The following is a 19,475-nucleotide window of genomic DNA, read 5'->3' on the forward strand; positions in this document are numbered from 1 at the left end:
ATATGATTATTCATTTTAGGCATTTCGTCGATACATGATTGTTTAATTTAACTCACAGAAGCACCAGCATCAATTAGGAAGGTCAAAGGTCGTACATAAGGTAAGTACTTTTTCGTAGAATTTTTTGAAATTTTAAAATTCTGCTACAGCTGATGGTTTTGGAGAGGAACAGTATTTATTACAATCGCATCCGTTTTGGTTACCCTGCTGTTTACCACTTTTTGAAATTGAGGTAACACTTTCTTTTAGAGCCTGGTTATCCTGTCGTGTAATGTTACCAGATTTAGAAATAACAATTCCTATTTAGGGCTGGTTACCCTGTCGTATAATGTTACTGGAATTTTTTGTGTCGATTTTGGAAAGCTGTACCGCAGGATACGTCAATGAGACGTTTATTCGTTTTAAACACTTTCAGTAAATTCTTGAGTATCGTTATTATTTCCAGAAGAATGAAGACGAGGACAGGACTCGTTTTCAAAATAGTTAACCCGAGAAGTAACTTTTGTATTATTTAAAAGTTTGATTACCAGGCGTAAAAGTTTGTGAACGCCCATATTTCTTATTATTATTATTATGTTCACGTAATTCACATTTTTCTAAAATATCTCCATTTCTTTTACAATAACAGCAAAATGGTGACGATTTGTCATTGCTATTATTGTTAGAATAAAAATGTTAAATATCTGATTTGGTTTATATGATTTGGGTTTTGAAGTTAGGGGTTTATTTTGTTCGTAAAGAACTGTTGATTGTTTTCTTCTGATACTACTAGATTGATAGCCTCATTAAGATTCGACGGATTTCTACATCTTACAATATTACTTATGCGTGAATGTAGCCTTATACTAACGGTGTGTAACGCCAGGTCTTGCATACCTACTTCATGACCGAATAACTCTTTTTTTCTATAATTGGAGTTGTGAATCTCTGTTAGTAATTGAGAGACATGTTTCTATTCTCAGTGTAAATTGGTTGACTGTTTCTGTGTTTTTTGTTTACATTCCTGCAAATCCGGTAGAAGATGAGCAAAGTTCTTTCTGTCTCCAAATCGATTCTTTAAAAATTTTTTGATAGAACAAGCATTTTTTACCTTTCTTGCTAGTTGATTTAAAATAAATTGAAAAAGTAAAGCCTCATGACAGGGGGAGGTTAAGGAGAAGGCATTGTTAATAAAAGCATTTAGTTTTCGATCGAATAGCATCGACGGGTTTTATAAATTTAATTAAAAAATTATTATTATATGTTTAAAGTAAATTAAGACTCGGAAGTAATTTGATGCTATTTTAGCTCGGTCGGCTAGCAAGATGATAACGATGCCCGCAATAGGTATTATATTACAATAAATTAATGTTTAAGATTTGTTTAAACAGTTCTACAGACATGGAATTTGTAATAATTAAATCCATAAATCAATTTCATATCAAATTACAATAACCTTGACTTTATTCTTCACTTTGGTTTAAAATTCGAAATTTGCAAGCATGAAAAGGCTTACAGGATAGTGGAAAACGTTGAAAAATAAGACATATTGTCCTGGAAAAATTGGCGATGTCCTTGATGTAGACGCTGACGGTTCCGTCAGCGGCAAGGCACTCGCTGAGGAGTGCAAATACTCGAAGGTCTCCCTGGGACGGTTGCCGAAGATTGGTTGAATGTAGAAAATTTAAATGATGAGTTCTGGACAACCAAAGCGGGGATTTTGATTTTCAGCCCGTGATCAATTCGTGTTCTCCTTGATTTTTAGAGTTTTTAGTCACGGAATAGTTTTTCTCACTTCAGGTATTAAGAGGTGACCCCGAGAATAACGGAACTTTCCCGGGATCCCACCGCTGCCACCAAAATGTTAGAAAACCCTGAGGATTCGGCTTTTTTTTTATTTTAATTGTTTATTTCATAACCTTATTAATTAATTAATTAAAATTATATTAAAGTGAGATAATTCGGTAAAAGTGGTATCGCGTAAGAGAGCAAGAAATGAACTGAGGAACAAGGAGGTCGTATTGTTAGAAGGAAATAGAACTGATTTGGCATTTATATCTGGAATGTAATGTGAACGACGTATGAGGTCTAGATCAGCAATACGGGTAACATTCCATGGTTATATCTGTACGATAACAGACACCCTGTTCTTTTACATGGCAAACATCATTACATCATTAGAATGTAGATATCTCTAAAATTAAGGTCATTTAAATAATTTCGCTATATATTACATTAATATATGAGTGTGTCCAGAGACTGTTACAATTCCACTATGATCACTCGGTGTGTTTGTCCTCCATACTGAGCAAAATATAGACAAAAAACTTTTTTAGTTTTATATGTTTTTAAAACAAAGTCGTACGTAACTGATGTCAGTTTACTGTTGCACTTGTATAAGATGGCATAATAATAATAAATAAATAAATAAAAAAGGCCTTTATTCCATTCGACAGACTCCTTCGTGTTTCTCACACAGTACTCAAGATTTTAATTCGTCCAACAGATAAAAACATTGACATTGGCAAAATATTTTACGATCCCAGCACGAAAGAAGCCATAGCATAAAAAAGATGACATAATAATATTATATTGCTCCCCATCTAATCATATCATTAACTATTCCCTTAAATCTCTCTTCAAACAACTTGTTCGGTTCTATCACGAAGCCCTCAGAGTCCATGTGGTCCATTTTCGGTGCTAAATCAGGATTGACAGTCACTACTGGTAAGGTAGTCATGCCGAGTAATAATCCGTAAGGTAATAACTGAAAATAATGCATATAATTTTATATAAACTGAGCGGCTGAATCATTTTTAACGGTAACGGAATTGTTTCAAAGTTTATCTGAACTACGGACGAACTACAAGGAAGTCGTTCTTTCATTCGAAAATGAGATTTCATATGTGTCTTTGGTTGTCTGTAGTTGTCTGTATGAAACTGTCCGATACTTTGTTAATTTGAAACGTTGAAAATCGTTCAAATAGTCGCTTTTTGGAAGATTAAAAACCAGTGAGGGTGTTCCGTTTTGTGGATCTCGACAAATCGGTTTAAAATAATATTTATGTGATGACATTATTGTTCTTTTAAAATAACTTTTTCTGAAAGTTTCAATAAATTTTAAGAATAATTTCAATCACAACCTTTAATTTTTTTTATTATGCAATTTGAAATTAACATCCTCACAAATTTTATTTTCAATGTTAATGTACATATATTTACATTAAGATTTTTACATTTAAATATTCGGCAACGAAAAGAAATAAAAGAAAATATACTTCAAATGGAAGGAACGTATGCTTTGATGTTAGGCTACTGATGAATTTTGTGTTATCATCATAGTTAAAAAATAAATTGTCCAATTAAGTTCTAAAAGTCGTGGTGGCCAGGAGGTTAAAGGCCCGCCGCTCATACGTGAGGGCGCGGGTTCGAAACCTGGCAAGTACCAATGTGATCTTTTCCGAGTCATATGTACTTTCTAAGAATATTTAGACACAACTGACGGACGGTGAAGGAAAACATCGTGAGGAAACCTGGTCTTTTAATTTCAAATTATAAGACAGAAATAGCCAATCCGTCTTGACCAAGCGTGGTGATTAATACTCTAACCTTCTCCATGTGAGAAGAGGCCTTTACTCAGCAGTGGGCTCCGATAGGCTGATGATGATGATGATGAAGTTCTTAGTTAATCTTTAAAATAAGTATTAATATTTGGAAATCCCACCTCTTTTAAGTCAGAATTAAATTTCTCCCTTGGATATACTTCCACAGGATTCACGGACAACCTCTCGAGGGCTTCTTCTAGACACTTGTAGTAATGATTAATTAGGTTATCATAAAATAAACTGCGGAAATTTTCGTCACTGCCAAGGAATATGAAGTATATGAGGTCCGTCACCGGACATCCCGCGTAGACCGTCTGGTAATCCACTACCTTTAACTTCAGATGTTGTCCCTGGAAAACGGTGTTTCATTAAAAATATATTCTTACTTCACATTCTTCATCCTTAGATATTATCATGTTTTAAAACCAATTAATCACACACCTTCCTTTTAAACAATATGTTGCTTAATCTATAATCTCCGTGACAGAGAACAGGTTTGCCGAATGGTTTAGTATACTTGGTCATGATATCTTCTTGGAATAGAAAATTCTTAACTAGATCCCTCTGATCTTTATCTAATATTTCAAGAGGTTTTTCTGCCATTTTCACCAACATGCTCGTAAATGATGGATCATCTTTCTTCATCATATTAAATTCCATATCGTCTGTAAATCTTTTAAACATTTCAGGATCTTTCTTTTCTAAAGCAAAGGACAGAGCATGGAATCTGGCCAGATTCATAACGCTAATCTCGGCGTGTTGCCAATCCATTGATTTCAAACGATCGTAAGGTTTGTAACCATGTTCAACCAAATTCTCCATGACTATTGTTTCTTTGCCCACTTCATCATTGCATCCGTAAAATTCTGGGAATATAAATTTGTGTTCGTCGTCTAAGTGTTTTTGTATATCATTGTAAAGGTATACAAGTTTGTTATAAACGAATCTTTCTGTGCTGAACATCCACTCAGCATTCACCACATTCCTCATTTCTTTGCCGATTGTAGCAACCTTTGCAAACAGTTTTAATTCCTCATTCGGGGTTTGAACTTTAATAGAAAAAAGTGCTGATGTATAATTTGCTCCATTCGTTTTTATTTCTTCTATGTTAACTTCTCTTGACTTAATGCCTCGTTCATCAAGAATTGTATCCAACAGAACGCGTAAAGATTTTTCAGCTTCAGTCATTTTGCATTCTGTAATAATAGGATATTGTTAAAAAAAATATTATCGGTTTGAACGACTCGTCCCAACTTTTTACAAAATAGGCATGTACTTTTTTAATTATTCTAATTTACGTATTTTTTTTTTTTTTTGTTTAAAAGAAATAAACTGAACATTGTGACCAATGAAAAATACAAAGTTTTGTCTACAGGTGTTTACAAAATAAGAAGAATTTAATTAACAGTTAATCTTCAAGTACTCGAGGATTAACTTGCAAGTTTAAAAAAAATTAAGAAAAATAATAATTCTGGATTCCTGAACTGTACTGTAACAGAACTGACAGTATGGAAATCGTTATATTATGTATTTGTTGGAGGGCTGCGTCGATCGTGCATTGTTTTTTGAATGGTTGTAGCTGAGAGCTGAAAAAAAATAATAATTGAATTACTTACTCATCTTCAGAACTATATAATAACAATACTACACTCAAATAAAAACTCTTTTTTAATTTTATTTATAATAACTTTTCATGCCACATGAAGTTAGCTAAGTGATGAAGTCAAATGTGACATTTTCATTTGCTTATCATAGATATCGCTAAATACATTGCAATCAAAATAAAGATCACGACAGTTTCTCTGTTTAAAAAAATTATCTAGAAATTTCTAATTTAATAAATTTTCTTTATTAATATTGATATATAGTAATCAAGTCACATAATTTTATATTCATTGAATGTGAACAGAAAAAACTGTTTAAAATTTTCCAAACATAATTGAAGTGTTCATTGGTATATCAACTAATTTTTAAGAAGGCAGACAATTTTATAGAAGGTATGCTTATAATTTAAATTATAAAAATGTATATGAATATTTTGAATGTTTTATTCCGTAGAATAAACTTTACTAAGTTTGAACCTACGATCTGCTAAACCTAAGCAGTTCTCGTAGCCTTTTGACACCTGCAGTACCAAATCATAACGCAATACATATTTAAAACCTTTTTTATTCATAAGAACTACAAAAGTATAAAATATTTACAAAAACATATTTGTATATATATTTAACAAACAACATTATTTTTAACCTCAAGACGTTCTTTCATAATAATAACAAGATAAAGAATAATCTAATCGTTTGATAAAAATCCCAAAACATTTTGACTAATCATTATGACTAAACAACTTCAGAGATGAAACTAGTATTTTTCGGATTTACTACGCGGATTTTATTATTTAAAAACTACATAATCCCGACGTTTCGGTTACTTTGCAGCAACCGTGATCACGGGCAGACGAGGTGATTACCTATATATACTGTGTTTTAGACTTGGGATGGTCGGTTGCGTCGCTCGCCTTTAATTTTTTATCGTAATGTTCTTTTTAAGGGATATTATTTTATCGATTTTCATGGTGAGCATTAATTTGTTTCCAAATTGGCCCCAAACCAATAATCACACCAAGCCATTTCTATTAAATATCTCAAGATTAAAATATTTGATATATAACAAATATTTAGGGTATAATTTACAAAATTAATCGGAATAACAAATTAGACGGGAGCTATAAATAATGATTATGAGTTAAAAGAAATATTTGAACACTTAATTTTCATAATATATATATATATATATATATATATATATATATTATAAAAATATGTTCAAATTGATTGTATATGTATATACAAATCTTAATTCTAGAACACAAGTCACATATGATATGATTGCAGGAGATAACAATAAAAACTAAAAGTCACAACACGCGCTGTGATAAGATAAGCTAAGCTTGTTATAAAGGTATATATCTCCAAGCCGTTTGTGGCTATCACTAGGTTAAATTCTGCGGCGTTAGGAACCTGAAAGTTATAAGCAAACATAAAGCTTTATTTACCTTCACCTCTGCCCAGTCAATAGATTATTTACCTGAAGCTTTGATTACTTACCAGCCATCCTTATACAGTGAATATACAAGTAATGCTCTGATCGGGTAACAGTCGTTTTCAAAATCAAATAGTTACGTCAAGACTAAATGTATTGAAAAATAAAATAAATAAAAGATTTTCAATATATTTATGTTCTTTGATATCACAAGATCAGGTAACGAGTGTCTTAACACAAACAGCAACCAAAATGATATTCTGCTTTGATGATATCTATTTATTAAATACAAAAATGAGTTTAAAAACGTATATATACGTATATATCATAGCATTGTGTCACAACGCCGATTCTATAGTGACTTGGACTTATAGCCATAGAATCTGTAGTAGTGCTTGTTGCTTATATCGTCTGTCTGACGTCAGATCCTAATAAGCATTGTTATTATGCACTAAAGCGATAAAATTACTTATGTTAGGAGATGATCCTATATATAATAATAAAGATAAAGAAAAATAGCCTCTTAATGAGGTCTAAGATTTTCGCGAGTATTCATTTAAATGAAACTAGTATTATTCGGATTTACTACGCGGATTTTATTATTTAAAAACTACATAATCCCGACGGTGAATTCACACCTCGTCTGCCCGTGATCACGGTTGCTGCAAAGTAACCGAAACGTCGGGATTATGTAGTTTTTAAATAATAAAATCCGCGTAGTAAATCCGAATAATACTAGTTTCATTTAAAATAGTCTCTTGTTCCAAAATACAACTGTATTTAATAATGTGTAATAACTCGTTTCGTTATGTTGTGGTTGTTGTTTAAATTACCAGTTCAATATAACTAAATACGAGAAACATTCACTGATTAGACGATCTGGCCGACGACGGAATAATGTTAGGCATATAGTATACAATATTACCAAGAAAGAATTTTAGCCACAACATTATTTACTAGATATATAAGGTTATTCTTTCATGCTCATATAGATTTCTGTTAATTTCCATATAAAAAATCCCGCTAACTATATGTTTTACCGACAGACAAGTAAATATCTAGGTAAGTATAACATTGTATTGAAGTTCTAATAAACTATTGAAATTAATTCTGTCCGCCGTCTAGTATTCGGATCCGGTTCTGTTAATACTTGTTGGTGTAACAATATCCTGCTATCGCTCAATCTAGTTGAATATTTCCGTTCCGTACGTACGTTTATTGCTGACAACGTGTCTTGAATTCGACTTTCCTTAATAAACTTGAAGGTCATCTCTATCGTTTAATGATATCCAAGACTTTCGGGTGTACACATTTATATTAAACTAAGTTTTTCCGATACAGCGCATTTATTTCTTTTTTACATGTGAATGATCCCGACGTTTCGGTTTCTTTGCGGCCACCAGAATGAAGACACAGACGCGTGATATCTGAATACTTTGTTTCACCCGCGGCTTCGACTGTAGTTTTTATTGTTGTGTTTTGTACTTCATACTTTATGTTATAGCGTCTGCAGTACTCATTTATTATATTATGATATTATTTTTAAAGGAGCCCCCTATATACGACTTTGGTTCCTATTCTATGGTAATATGCTAATATCTTAAAAGTACAATTTATACATAAATTACACACTACCTGTACATGTATTCTCAAAAGAAGAAACATGGCATATCAGTGAAGAGTTAAATTCGTTCCAGGAATAACAATACACTGGACATATCTAATAGTAAAGTATTAACAACATATAAAACACATAATTACTACAAGGTTATTATGAACAACTCGTTAATTATATCAAATACGTAATATTATTACACAAACAACAAAATAATTACAAGCTTTTACCTGGTTTTAAGCTCATGACTTTCTTCTACTTGATGTTATAAAAAATATAGTGAGCTATTTGTGTGTCTGTATGTAGACTTTTTGTAGAATATTACTTTATTAATTATTACATAAATTACTAATGAATTCGTATGGCAACATGTTACATAAATAATATGTGGTTATTTACATTTAAAACATTATGATAACATACACTATATCCAGGTTTTCAATATTTTTGTATAGAATTTATATAAAAAAAATACGTTTTCTTTAAGTAGTAATAATATTTCAAATATGGTATTTAATTGTTTGAGGTAGAGGAATAAAATGCACATGAAGTGACTTCGAAGGTAAGTTTGCTAATGATAAATCGTTGGTAGGATTGTTTTGATTCGACTTCTGCGACTTGCATTTGGAGAAAACCATTTTTAAACCCTGCTTTATAAATATAAATCTATCCTACACACCGCTGGACTCCGAAATCTTGTTTACAATAATAAAAATACAATAAATTGCTTATCTAATTACCAGTTATGAATATTCAGTACCGACGGTATTATCTTTAGTACTACAATTTAACGCTCTGATAAAAGCCTTCAGTCATCGTATTTTTAATTTAAAACCTAATTCTCCAATAATTATTATTACCATAAACGACTCGATAAACTAAAATAGATTTCTGTTTCTGTGATAATTTTCAAATAATTATGTAATTTGAAACTAGAATATATTTTCAATTACAGTTAATTAATTGAATTAATGAAGCCAATAAAGAACCGCCGTAATCCGGTTCCGTACAAAACTTGTCCCTAGTAACAATGTGTTACTTATCAATCGATAGTTTTTAATTCGTACTATCTATTCAATGAAACTGCTGTACACGAGCTGCATACTCTTTATTATTGACAACGAGTCACTTCAATTCAATCAGACTTTGGTCGGAAACAAAATCGAAGGGCATTAATTACAAACAATTATTAAAAATTTGTTGTATTTGTGTTTTGTTTTGTAATGTGTTTGGATATGTCAAGACATATCAAACGAAAAAAATAAAGGGACCAATGTCTTATTAGCATATAATTCGCCTGTGTTACATGTTTCATTCTATGTCCAAATGCAAGCTACCATAATTACCTATAAGAGGCGTCACATCAAATAATTAAATTTAATTTGCAAATAAAATATAATTCCATTTTATTTAAAAAACATTTTTTTTTATAGACTTTATTCTTCCTGCTCTTTTTACTCCTACATAAGTCCAACCTATGTCGATGTTTTTGTTCAGATATCTTTGTCAGTACTATGATTAATTTTTCTTGGAATTTAAAAACAAACTCCTTCGGTGGGAACAAAATAATACGTATAAAACTGATATTTAAACTCAAACACGTCACATTTAATAATTTACAACTGGAGTGTGTTCAATATATTGTTGGCGAGTGTCCAATAATTGTCATATAAACATAATTCTTATAATCAAATCTAAAGATAAAAGTATTAATTCCATACTTATTGCTTTATTAATCACGTAATTGGTCGAGATCCCAATAAATTTTCCGATAACCAGTGAGACGCACTTCCCGATAAGGTTTAGCTTCAAATCTAATCCAAGTATTAAACCTAATCATATCTCAGAAATCATTATTTTTATCGTTTTATATGTTCCTTGCGACTCATTCAAAATACATTGACAATATTTTTTATCATTTATTCAACTTTAATAATAAGGACAAAAATAACGAAATATATTTAAATGTTTGCTTTTTTAAAATACTTCCGTTTTCCTAGGTTCCAAGAATTGATCAAATACACAAAAATGTACAAAGCTCCCAACGAGCAATATGTACACAATATATTGTATATACATATAAAGATGATTTATAGATTTTTTTTGAAGTTACTATAACTTTCATTATGTAATTTAAAAAAAAACAACTACTAAATGTCAATGAAAAGTTAGTTTTAATTCTGAATAAATTTACATCGACAAGTATCCGAATAATCACACCAACGTCTTGACTATTTTCAGTCTTCCCAACAAACTGTTTTCGTAATCATAAAAGCCCAACTCATCAACTGAGGATATTTAACATAAGTAAATACTCCGACTAGAGGTTTGTATTCAATTCCTGTGAGGACTAAAAGTCATTCCCAAATATAATTATTCAAATATATTTCTTAGAATGAATAGAAGGAAGGTATGGTCTCATAAATTTGCAAAAACCTCCATCCAAAAATTGGGATTTTTGTTTCGTACACTAAAAACTGATACACTAATTAATAATTATATAAAATAATTAAAAAACCAGAAGTACCCACGAAGTCTGTTCATTCATTATTAGAAAAAAAATAGTATTTAATAGGGCGCCGGTTGAAAAAATCTAAAGATTTCTTTCTAACGGTCGTTGATAAATTTGTATCAGGCACATAGGTAATATAATAACTAGCAATCAATTTCATACGGCTTCATTTCCGTCATTCTCATGTACGGAGGTACCCTGTTACGTTGTTCCTACACTTCGGTGCCACGTTTGTACTTGCTTGCTTGCCGTCAGGTAGCCCAAATTCGAAGCTAAGGCTTGCTGGAGCTTTTTGAATTGACTTGACAAGTTTTGTCAATAATGTTTATCAAGAATTTATTAACAGGATTATGTTTTCCTTCTATGGAAATGAAAATCTATTCTCGTGTTACGAGATTTTCAAGAAATTGTAAGAACTTCTTGAAATTTGTAAATGAATGCGTTAAGGAAATACGACATTTATTTAGTTTTTAATTATTTATTTGTTTTTATATTGAGCAGGCTTGAACGAGGTTTCTAAACGTAGTTTGCGGGAAAGTTATCCGTTCTCTTTTCAATATTCGGTTGCAACATGTACTATGAAGTCCTGTTTTTCTCATGGCTATGTCTTGATATATATACTGTACAACAAAAAACTCCACTATACGAGTTGCGTTCTCAAGCTCAAAAAATAATAATATTAATGCTTCTATAAAAAGTAAAGAGGGGTGCGATAGAAAAAGACTTAAATATACAAAATTTCTTGTAGGTGATTTAGGACAAATTCAGCGTAGAAAAATAAAAAAAAGGATTAACAAGTGGAAAAGTTGTCGACAAATATGCCGGACCTTATAAGGTTGTAAAAATATATGATAACGATCGTTATAGGGTGATCGTTGAATAAACGCGGGAGACGATATAATAATGTTATAGCGGGGGACAAAATGAAAATGTTTCTAATACAACATGTTAGTAGGGATGGTCAAACGGACAAAGAAAGTTAGAAGAAATAAGTAAATAATAGTGCATAGCGTAGGTAGATATGATGGAGTGTTTTAACCGTTAAATGTATAATACTTTTCTAAAATTATTTGTAATGTTAGTAGACCGTATTTCTTAAAAGCTGACGGTAAATATAAAATTATTATATGAAAACGGTGAAACGAACACTGAAATATATATGAATATACACAAAATCACTTACCGCGTATTGTTCCAGATGTCACATAAAACGACGCACACAATGAATTTAAACTTACTGCTTGCACTAAAAGTCTAAAACCCGCACACAAAACGGATCTAAACATTGAAACTTTGCATCGGCTACCTACAAGTAAAAAAAAAACAATAACATGCTACCTACAAGTAAAAAAATAATTGATAATGTAAACAATCATGTATTAAATGGAATATTTAAATTATGGTTATTAAAAAATATATTAAATTACTACAGAATTTAAATATAGAATATCTAATAAAAATATAAAATACAAATGGCAATATTCTGTATAGAAAATCTAATGTCACGAATCACAATCGGTGATGATATTTAAATGAGAAAGAAAATGTTTGAGCTATTTAATTTATCTGATATTATTCTTTTCATCAAAGGTTAAATCCAAAGTAGATCACTTACAATATGGAGAGGAAGTTATATATATTTACGCTATATAAAGTGAAAATTCAATGTGTAATCATAACAATGATGTTAAAACATAATTGAATATGTTTTATCTGATACCAGGAAAGAGTAAAAATCATGAATTAGTAGTACTTGGCAAAAATAATTAATACCATGCTGGCGTGTCCCATGGAAATGACACTAATAAAAGAAATTAAATATCATTATGATCAATTCCTTTGTCCATTCTATTAATAAAAAAAAAATGAAATAAAAAAAAATATAAAAATATATAAATAAATACGATATAATAATTATAAATAAAATTGAAGAGTACCATGGTGTGTCCAGTGCTAAGTAAAATGAATGGCAGTGATGGTGAGTTCCATGGTACTGAGATAAAATTTGTTTTTTCAGTGCCAAGTGGAACAAGAAAAATAGCCATGTTGGTGTGTCCCATGGAAATATAATTAAACTCTTGCTTTATTCCTTTAAGCACCCAAAAGACAGAAATGTCACTATAAATTATGTATGAGATAAAGATTATAAACTAATGTAATATTGTTATAGGAGTGAATTTATATTACGAGGACGTAATATGTTGTCGTATGGCCGATGGTAAATTTAATTTATACAATGAAGCAGTTTATTTTACACATTTAGTAACACATATTTAGGATTCCATGTAAATCTTGAATTGTAGACTTACAAACTTACAAATAAATCTCTTAATGTTATAAGACATGTTACAACGCGATTACGAGGTCGTAAGATTGTATATCAGGAAAGGCCGAGTGTTAGTAATAATTGTTTAGAATAATTTAAAACTCAAGCATAAGGTTATTTACTTTATATTAACTGTTATTATTAGTTGGGAATTCTTATGATTGCTAACTAGCGCCATCTGTTTATTAGTTATAGTAATGTAAACTAATATTAATTATAATGCTCTGTAATAATTTAAATGTCCTAATGCTTTAATATAGATTTTAAGATTTACAATTAGAACTATAACGTATTTTAAGTAATATTTAATCTTTTATTATTTATTGGAAACTCGTATGACACAAACTAGCGCCCTCTGTATAAAATTATAGCTTACCCTCACCTAATAATTGTAACATCGAATATTATAAAACAGCATGTAAGTGCAGGATGGGATTCTGTTAGGAGTTATGGAGCAAATAAAATCTAAGTGGAAGCACTGCCTAATTTATTTCTAATAATATGTAAAAAAAGTTATGCGCCATGATTTAGTTTTCTGAAATTCACGTGAATCTCATAGCCCAATCTAATAGATTATAGAACACATTTGGTTCATTTTAAAACCTTATTCTTTAGCGTTACAACTACTAATGCTCAAGCACGTACATTAAAAGCTGATTATTATAAGCAGCTCTTCATTAGTATACCAGGGACGAAAAGCTTACCAGCTGGGTTGGCAGCTCTAGTACTTACTACACTTATTAATGGTGATTAAGTGTTCCGCATACATGTATGATGACTTTCAACATCCCTTGTCTTTTAATATGAGGTGCACCATTTACGTGTGTCCAGCAGTCAGTATTTCATGATACTGGATACATATTACTATTTAATCACTTACTACTAGTCTACAAACAGATTATTCTAAAATTATGTATCCATTTTTATCGTTCATCCATAATGTTCTTTCGGAATTTGTGGTTTTGTAATCTCATTTTAATATCGATAGAAGTAATGAGATCTAAGATTTTCGCGAGTTTTATTCATTTAAATGAAACTAGTATTATTCGGATTTACTACGCGGATTTTATTATTTAAAAACTACATAATCCCGACGTTTCGGTTACTTTGCAGCAACCGTGATCACGTCTGCCCGTTTAAATAATAAAATGTAATGTTTAAATAATGTAGTTTTTAAATAATAAAATCCGCGTAGTATATCCGAATAATACTAGTTTCATCGATGGAAGTATTTTGAGCCTCGTTTTATATTGTTTCTTACAGAACTATTTTTATGCACTTTTTTTGGTCATCTTAATAAAAAAACAAGTTTTAACGTTATAAATTTAAAAAACGTCTGTTAATCTGTTTTCGTTGCATCTGGTCTTGATACGTTAGTGAATAACTTGAAATGAGTGATTTAGTGATGCGATTACAATACCAGGATCATGTTGGTAGAATGTCACGACGCTGCAGTTTCACCGGACCTAGCTTTCGTTTCGGGTAAACATAAAAAATAAAACGATAATATACTTGAATAAACTTTACTGTAAGTATAACATATTCCATACCAAATACATAACTGTTTTGTAAGATGAAGGACTTAGATACAAACATCAACATCACAATAATCTGACTCGACACCGAACTTATTCTTGTGCGATTATACCTATCTCATATAGCACCCCATCTTATTAAGTCATTTATTATTCCTGTAAACCTTTGAATATATAAAGCGGTAGGTTTCAAAATTATCGTAGAAAAATCTGCTCCTTCAGAATCCCATTTCGGTGCAGATTCAGATTCCACTACTACCAGTGGCAACGTTAACACCGCTGTTTGTACCACGAAGGGTAATAACTGAAAATGTTCATTACTTAGTTAGAATACTCTTTCTACACGAACTACAAATTCATTTTAGTGTAATTTTAAAGTGTCCGTGCTATGTGTTGGTTACACTTGCTCAGTATTGTTAAAATAATAATAAGATGTGAAGTGTAATGTAGGTAGGTTAGTTTGCAATATCAGTTTGTCCTTCAGTCTTGCTACTTAGCACAATACATACTTGACGAATTCAATATAGTTTTAATGAATACTACAGCCCAGTAAATATTGAGTAGACTATAAATATTATTTTTTTCTTGTATCTAAGATACAAACGCATACTTTACAACAGTGAATGTTTTCTTTGGTATTAAAAAGATAAGATACGAGTATTATATATTTTCTTTAGTTTAAAAAGATTGAAAATCCAAAATGAAAGCTAGAATACTTTGCTACTAAATATAATCGTTTAAATATAACAAAACATTATTCATACAAACTGAACATTAGATAGGTATAGGATGGGAAAGTTTTTAAACGAGGTTTTTGTGTCTCAGTGATAGCGCCCTCCTAATTCAATTTCATTGTTTTGAAATCACCCGGAGACTCTTTACTTTCTACAGATATACTTAAGTATCATAATTTAAGTGTTTATTTATATTTTACTTGTATTATGAAATTACTGTAGTGTCCACTTCACAATAGAATAATGTTTTGTACTGGGTTTTTGAATATGTCATTCATTTTAATTAAATACATACATTAGGCCATATTAAAGTGTTTTTACCTCTTTCAAATCACTTTCAAAGCTCTCTCTCGGATACACCTCTACTGGATCCACAGCAAGCCTCTGGAGCGCCTCTTCTAGACTCGTATAGTAATGATTTACTAGTTTGTCATAATAGAGACGGCGGAAGTGTTCATCTGAACCCATAAATATGAAGTAGAAGAGATCTGCCACAGGACACCCAGTATGGACGGTTTGGTAATCAACAACCACTGCACTCAGACCGTGACCCTGGGAATTATTTGAAGATTTAAATGCCACAAGTTCGCTGCTTGTGTGTCAATGTCTTGTGAGGCTTTGCAATGTTTGCATTAAACTTACTTTACGCTTGAACAACAAGTTGCTCAGTCTGTAATCCCCGTGGACGAGAGCCGGGGTGCTGAGCGGCTTGTTATATTTATCAAACAGGTTAGGATTGTACATGAAGTTCCTGACTTTCTCTCGGTGCTCGTGTTTTAAAACTTTAACGGCGTTCTCCACCATTTCAATGAATTGATTTATGGTATTCTCATTCGCTGCTTCGCTATTGATAGTGTAAGCCATTTGATTGGCTATTTTGGCAAAACCATCTGGATCACTTTTACTTAGTTTAAAGGACAACGCGTGAAACCGCGCTAAATATTCCACACCAACTCTGCCTTGATCCCAGTTCATTGACTTTAAACGGTTGTGGGGTTTATACCCACTTTCATTGAGATCCTCGAGTAAGATTGTTTCTTTACCGTACTCATCATGAAATCCGTAGAATTCAGGAAACATGAACTTGTGTTCTTCATCTAAATGCTTTTGAAGATTATTATAAAGATGAATAAGTTTGTTGTATACAAATTTCTCCGTCTTGAATAGTTTGTCTGCGTTCGCTATTGCTCTCATTTCTTTGCCGATCTGAGCTACCTTTGCGAAAAGTTTTAATTCTTTTTCTTCTGTTTTTACGTTTATTGTGAACAACGCGGACGTATAGTTATTACCATCTGTTTTCATCTCATTTACATGAACATCTCTCTGTTTGTAGCCCCTATCATCGAGCACCGTGTCTAAGAAATCAAGCAATATTTTTTTTGTGTCAGTCATATTTCTACTGTAACCACTGCGACACTGAAGAAAAATATATTACCTACTAGATAAATTTGACTGAAAACTAATGAGGACAAGTTTGATAAACGCTCTACTTGAATCTAACTTGTATATTGAATCGAACGTATAAGTTTTATATGAACTCTTTATCAGCAGTCGAGGTTTTTATTTAAAGGGTATACATACACACATATGTACGTGTAATAAGGACGTTTATTAATTTGTTTATAATAAAGTGGTGTTATAAGAAGCACTTCGTAATTAACAAGTAATTTCGTTAAAGAAATACTTCTTTAGTTATTTTATTACACGCTTTTTAATATATCTATTTAAATTTATGCATCAAACTTATTTGGTGGGAGTTTTAATCTTGTGTTTAAAATTGCAAATTAAACAACTGCAAGTATCTCACAATTAATTATCATCGCAAACGAAGTTAATTTTTTTTTTGTTTATATTATTTTTTAACAGCTTATATATTATATAAACTAATAACTAATTAAAATTCCCTTGATCTAAAAGTTACGCGGCGTCATATTATGTTCAATATCAAATTAAACCAGAGATCGAAAGGAACCAACTGGAAACATCTCTTTCCTCGCAAGCCTGGTTATTTAATGATATGTTATGGAAATGTTCCTTGTAATATTTTTTATTATTCACATTTTTAGCAAATGAACCTTCACGCCTTTTTATATCTGTTCAATTTGAAAATAAAAAAATCATTTAACATTCATATTTTATTTCAAGGTTAGCAAAAGTTTTGCAAAATTTCAGAAAAGAATTTGATGAGAAAACTTTGTTCTTTTTAAAAATATTTTAGGTACATTGCAATTTAATCACTTTATATTTAATATTAATAATAAAAATTTATTTCTTTGTCCATTACCTCTCGCCAAGGACCTCTCTCGCCATACCAAAGGACGCAGACTGACCCATTTTACAATACGCTACATTTACATTTAACAGAAACTTTAAATCAAATATTAATCATATAGTTTTTGTTTCTTAAATCATTACCATCAAGGCATCTTCTCCCAGCATATGAAAGTGAGCAAATTGTCACATACTAAATAAAAATTAAATAAACTGACACCTAGAGACGTTCTCATTCTCATTTCCCCTTCACCATGCTAATACAGCGTTCGATGAACATCTCTTTAGTCTTCCGTCCTATGACTCTATTCGAAACTCAGCATTTTTCTAATACCTTTTTTTGGAAAATGATGCTGATGAAGCTGAATTATTGGGCCGAATCAGAAATATTCCTACATCATATATGTATTCTATAGACAGACTCATTCAGGACTACTTGTCTCGGAGACGCATGACGTGAACTACAACTTGAAAATGAGCTTAGGCAGTTTAACATGATTTTCTAGTCGTGCTAAACTAAGCTAAGATGGCGATGCCATCATCAAAATACAAGGGTGCAGTCTTTGCCTGTTGAAGTTAAACGTCAGTCAGTCGACTACCATTCAGGAGATTCGTGAACATAATATCTGCCTTTTTTACTTCCAGTGCGATTGAATTGTCGTTGTTCTCTGTTTTTGAGCTGTGACGGTCATAGTGGCAGGATCACAGATATGTCTCAATACTACAAGTACGGCATATCTGCCTACTTGATGAACAGTTCATGTTTCGATGGTTTCGAAGGTTTTTTCCCCTATAGACCACAACCACAAGGACTATAGGCTGGTTAGTGGTAATATTACTACTCATACTACTTATTCTCTGATCTTCGAAGACTGGAGGTATTTTAGATTCTCGACGAAACATGAGTGTCAATTTGAATTCTTTAAGAGTACTCTTTTCACAAGGAAGCAACAAACGAATTGCGTTTAAAGTAACTTCAACCCTCTAAATCTTAATTCAAACAACCCCTTCTTTCTCATTCAGTGAGCCTCTATAGAATATATAAAAATGTATATATTAATTATGTTAAATTACTGAAATATTGAATATCCTAAAGTATTTAATGATCCGTTCGTTGAATTTATTGATATTGTTAAGCCCCAATAAAGCCTACTATTTATAAAATTAGCAAAGTTGTAATAGCAATGTTAGTTTTGATTTATAGTGTATTTTATTTTCCTCCAAGTCTCTTAAATACATATTAGAATATGATAAACTTTCTGAACAAAATATACGTTAAGATACTTTTAACAACATGCTTCAAACAACGTTTATTTGCTTTCAATATTTCGATGAAACTAATATTTTCTGTTAGGGAATACAACGAGTTGTTCAACTTAATTATCAAGCACAATTCATGAAGAAAGACAATATATTACCAAAAAGTTTGGTTCAAAACGAGTAACGGACCTAGTTACAGTTTGTCTTTAATGTCTTTGAACAGGAAAAGCAGTTCAAGGACGAGAAATTCCCAAACTATTTTATGTATACTTCCAACCATCGTAAGAACTAAATCATTCAAATACTTCGTAGTAGTGACCTCGTAGTAGGTACATCAGTACTATCAGTTTGTTGGTATAGTATTCTCTGTAGAGAATCAATATGTCTTAATACTTCTGCCTTCGTCTAATAAACTGTTGTAACTAAAACCTTACCTCCTTAAAACATATTGTTTTAAAGGAGTTTCTATACATTATTAACACGTTTATAAATCTGATTGCATATGGTTTATAACTTCATCTGCCTGTTTTGTGACTATAAAGACATAGAATACATAAATGAAAAGGAAGAAATCGTATCGTATAAACATTTGAAAC

At 31.2% G+C, this 19,475-nt stretch overlaps 2 protein-coding genes across 3 annotated transcripts; both read right to left on the minus strand.

Annotated features, from left to right (window-relative positions):
- Positions 1 to 2,399: 2,399 nt before the first annotated feature.
- Positions 2,400 to 12,048, minus strand: LOC116772149 (uncharacterized). 2 transcript variants are annotated; one of them, XM_032664221.2, is made up of 5 exons: positions 11,937 to 12,048; positions 5,090 to 5,170; positions 4,026 to 4,780; positions 3,704 to 3,934; positions 2,400 to 2,746 (listed from the first exon to the last, which is right to left on the minus strand). In XM_032664221.2, the coding sequence occupies exons 3-5, from the start codon at positions 4,770 to 4,772 to the stop codon at positions 2,567 to 2,569; spliced, it is 1,158 nt and encodes a 385-aa protein (XP_032520112.2). In that variant the 5' UTR covers positions 4,773 to 4,780; positions 5,090 to 5,170; positions 11,937 to 12,048; the 3' UTR covers positions 2,400 to 2,566. The 2 variants fall into 2 exon arrangements, with proteins under 2 accessions (XP_032520112.2, XP_032520111.2); XM_032664220.2 differs by lacking the exons at positions 5,090 to 5,170; positions 11,937 to 12,048 and adding an exon at positions 5,201 to 5,304.
- A 2,564-nt stretch (positions 12,049 to 14,612) lies between these two features.
- LOC116772150 (uncharacterized) lies at positions 14,613 to 16,853 on the minus strand. Its single transcript, XM_032664225.2, has 3 exons — positions 15,991 to 16,853; positions 15,670 to 15,900; positions 14,613 to 14,918 (listed from the first exon to the last, which is right to left on the minus strand). The coding sequence occupies exons 1-3, from the start codon at positions 16,738 to 16,740 to the stop codon at positions 14,733 to 14,735; spliced, it is 1,167 nt and encodes a 388-aa protein (XP_032520116.2). The 5' UTR covers positions 16,741 to 16,853; the 3' UTR covers positions 14,613 to 14,732.
- Between the last annotated feature and the right edge of the window lie 2,622 nt (positions 16,854 to 19,475).

This window comes from Danaus plexippus, assembly GCF_018135715.1.
Source record: "Danaus plexippus chromosome 16 unlocalized genomic scaffold, MEX_DaPlex mxdp_23, whole genome shotgun sequence".
NCBI classification, from domain to species: Eukaryota; Metazoa; Arthropoda; class Insecta; order Lepidoptera; family Nymphalidae; genus Danaus; species Danaus plexippus.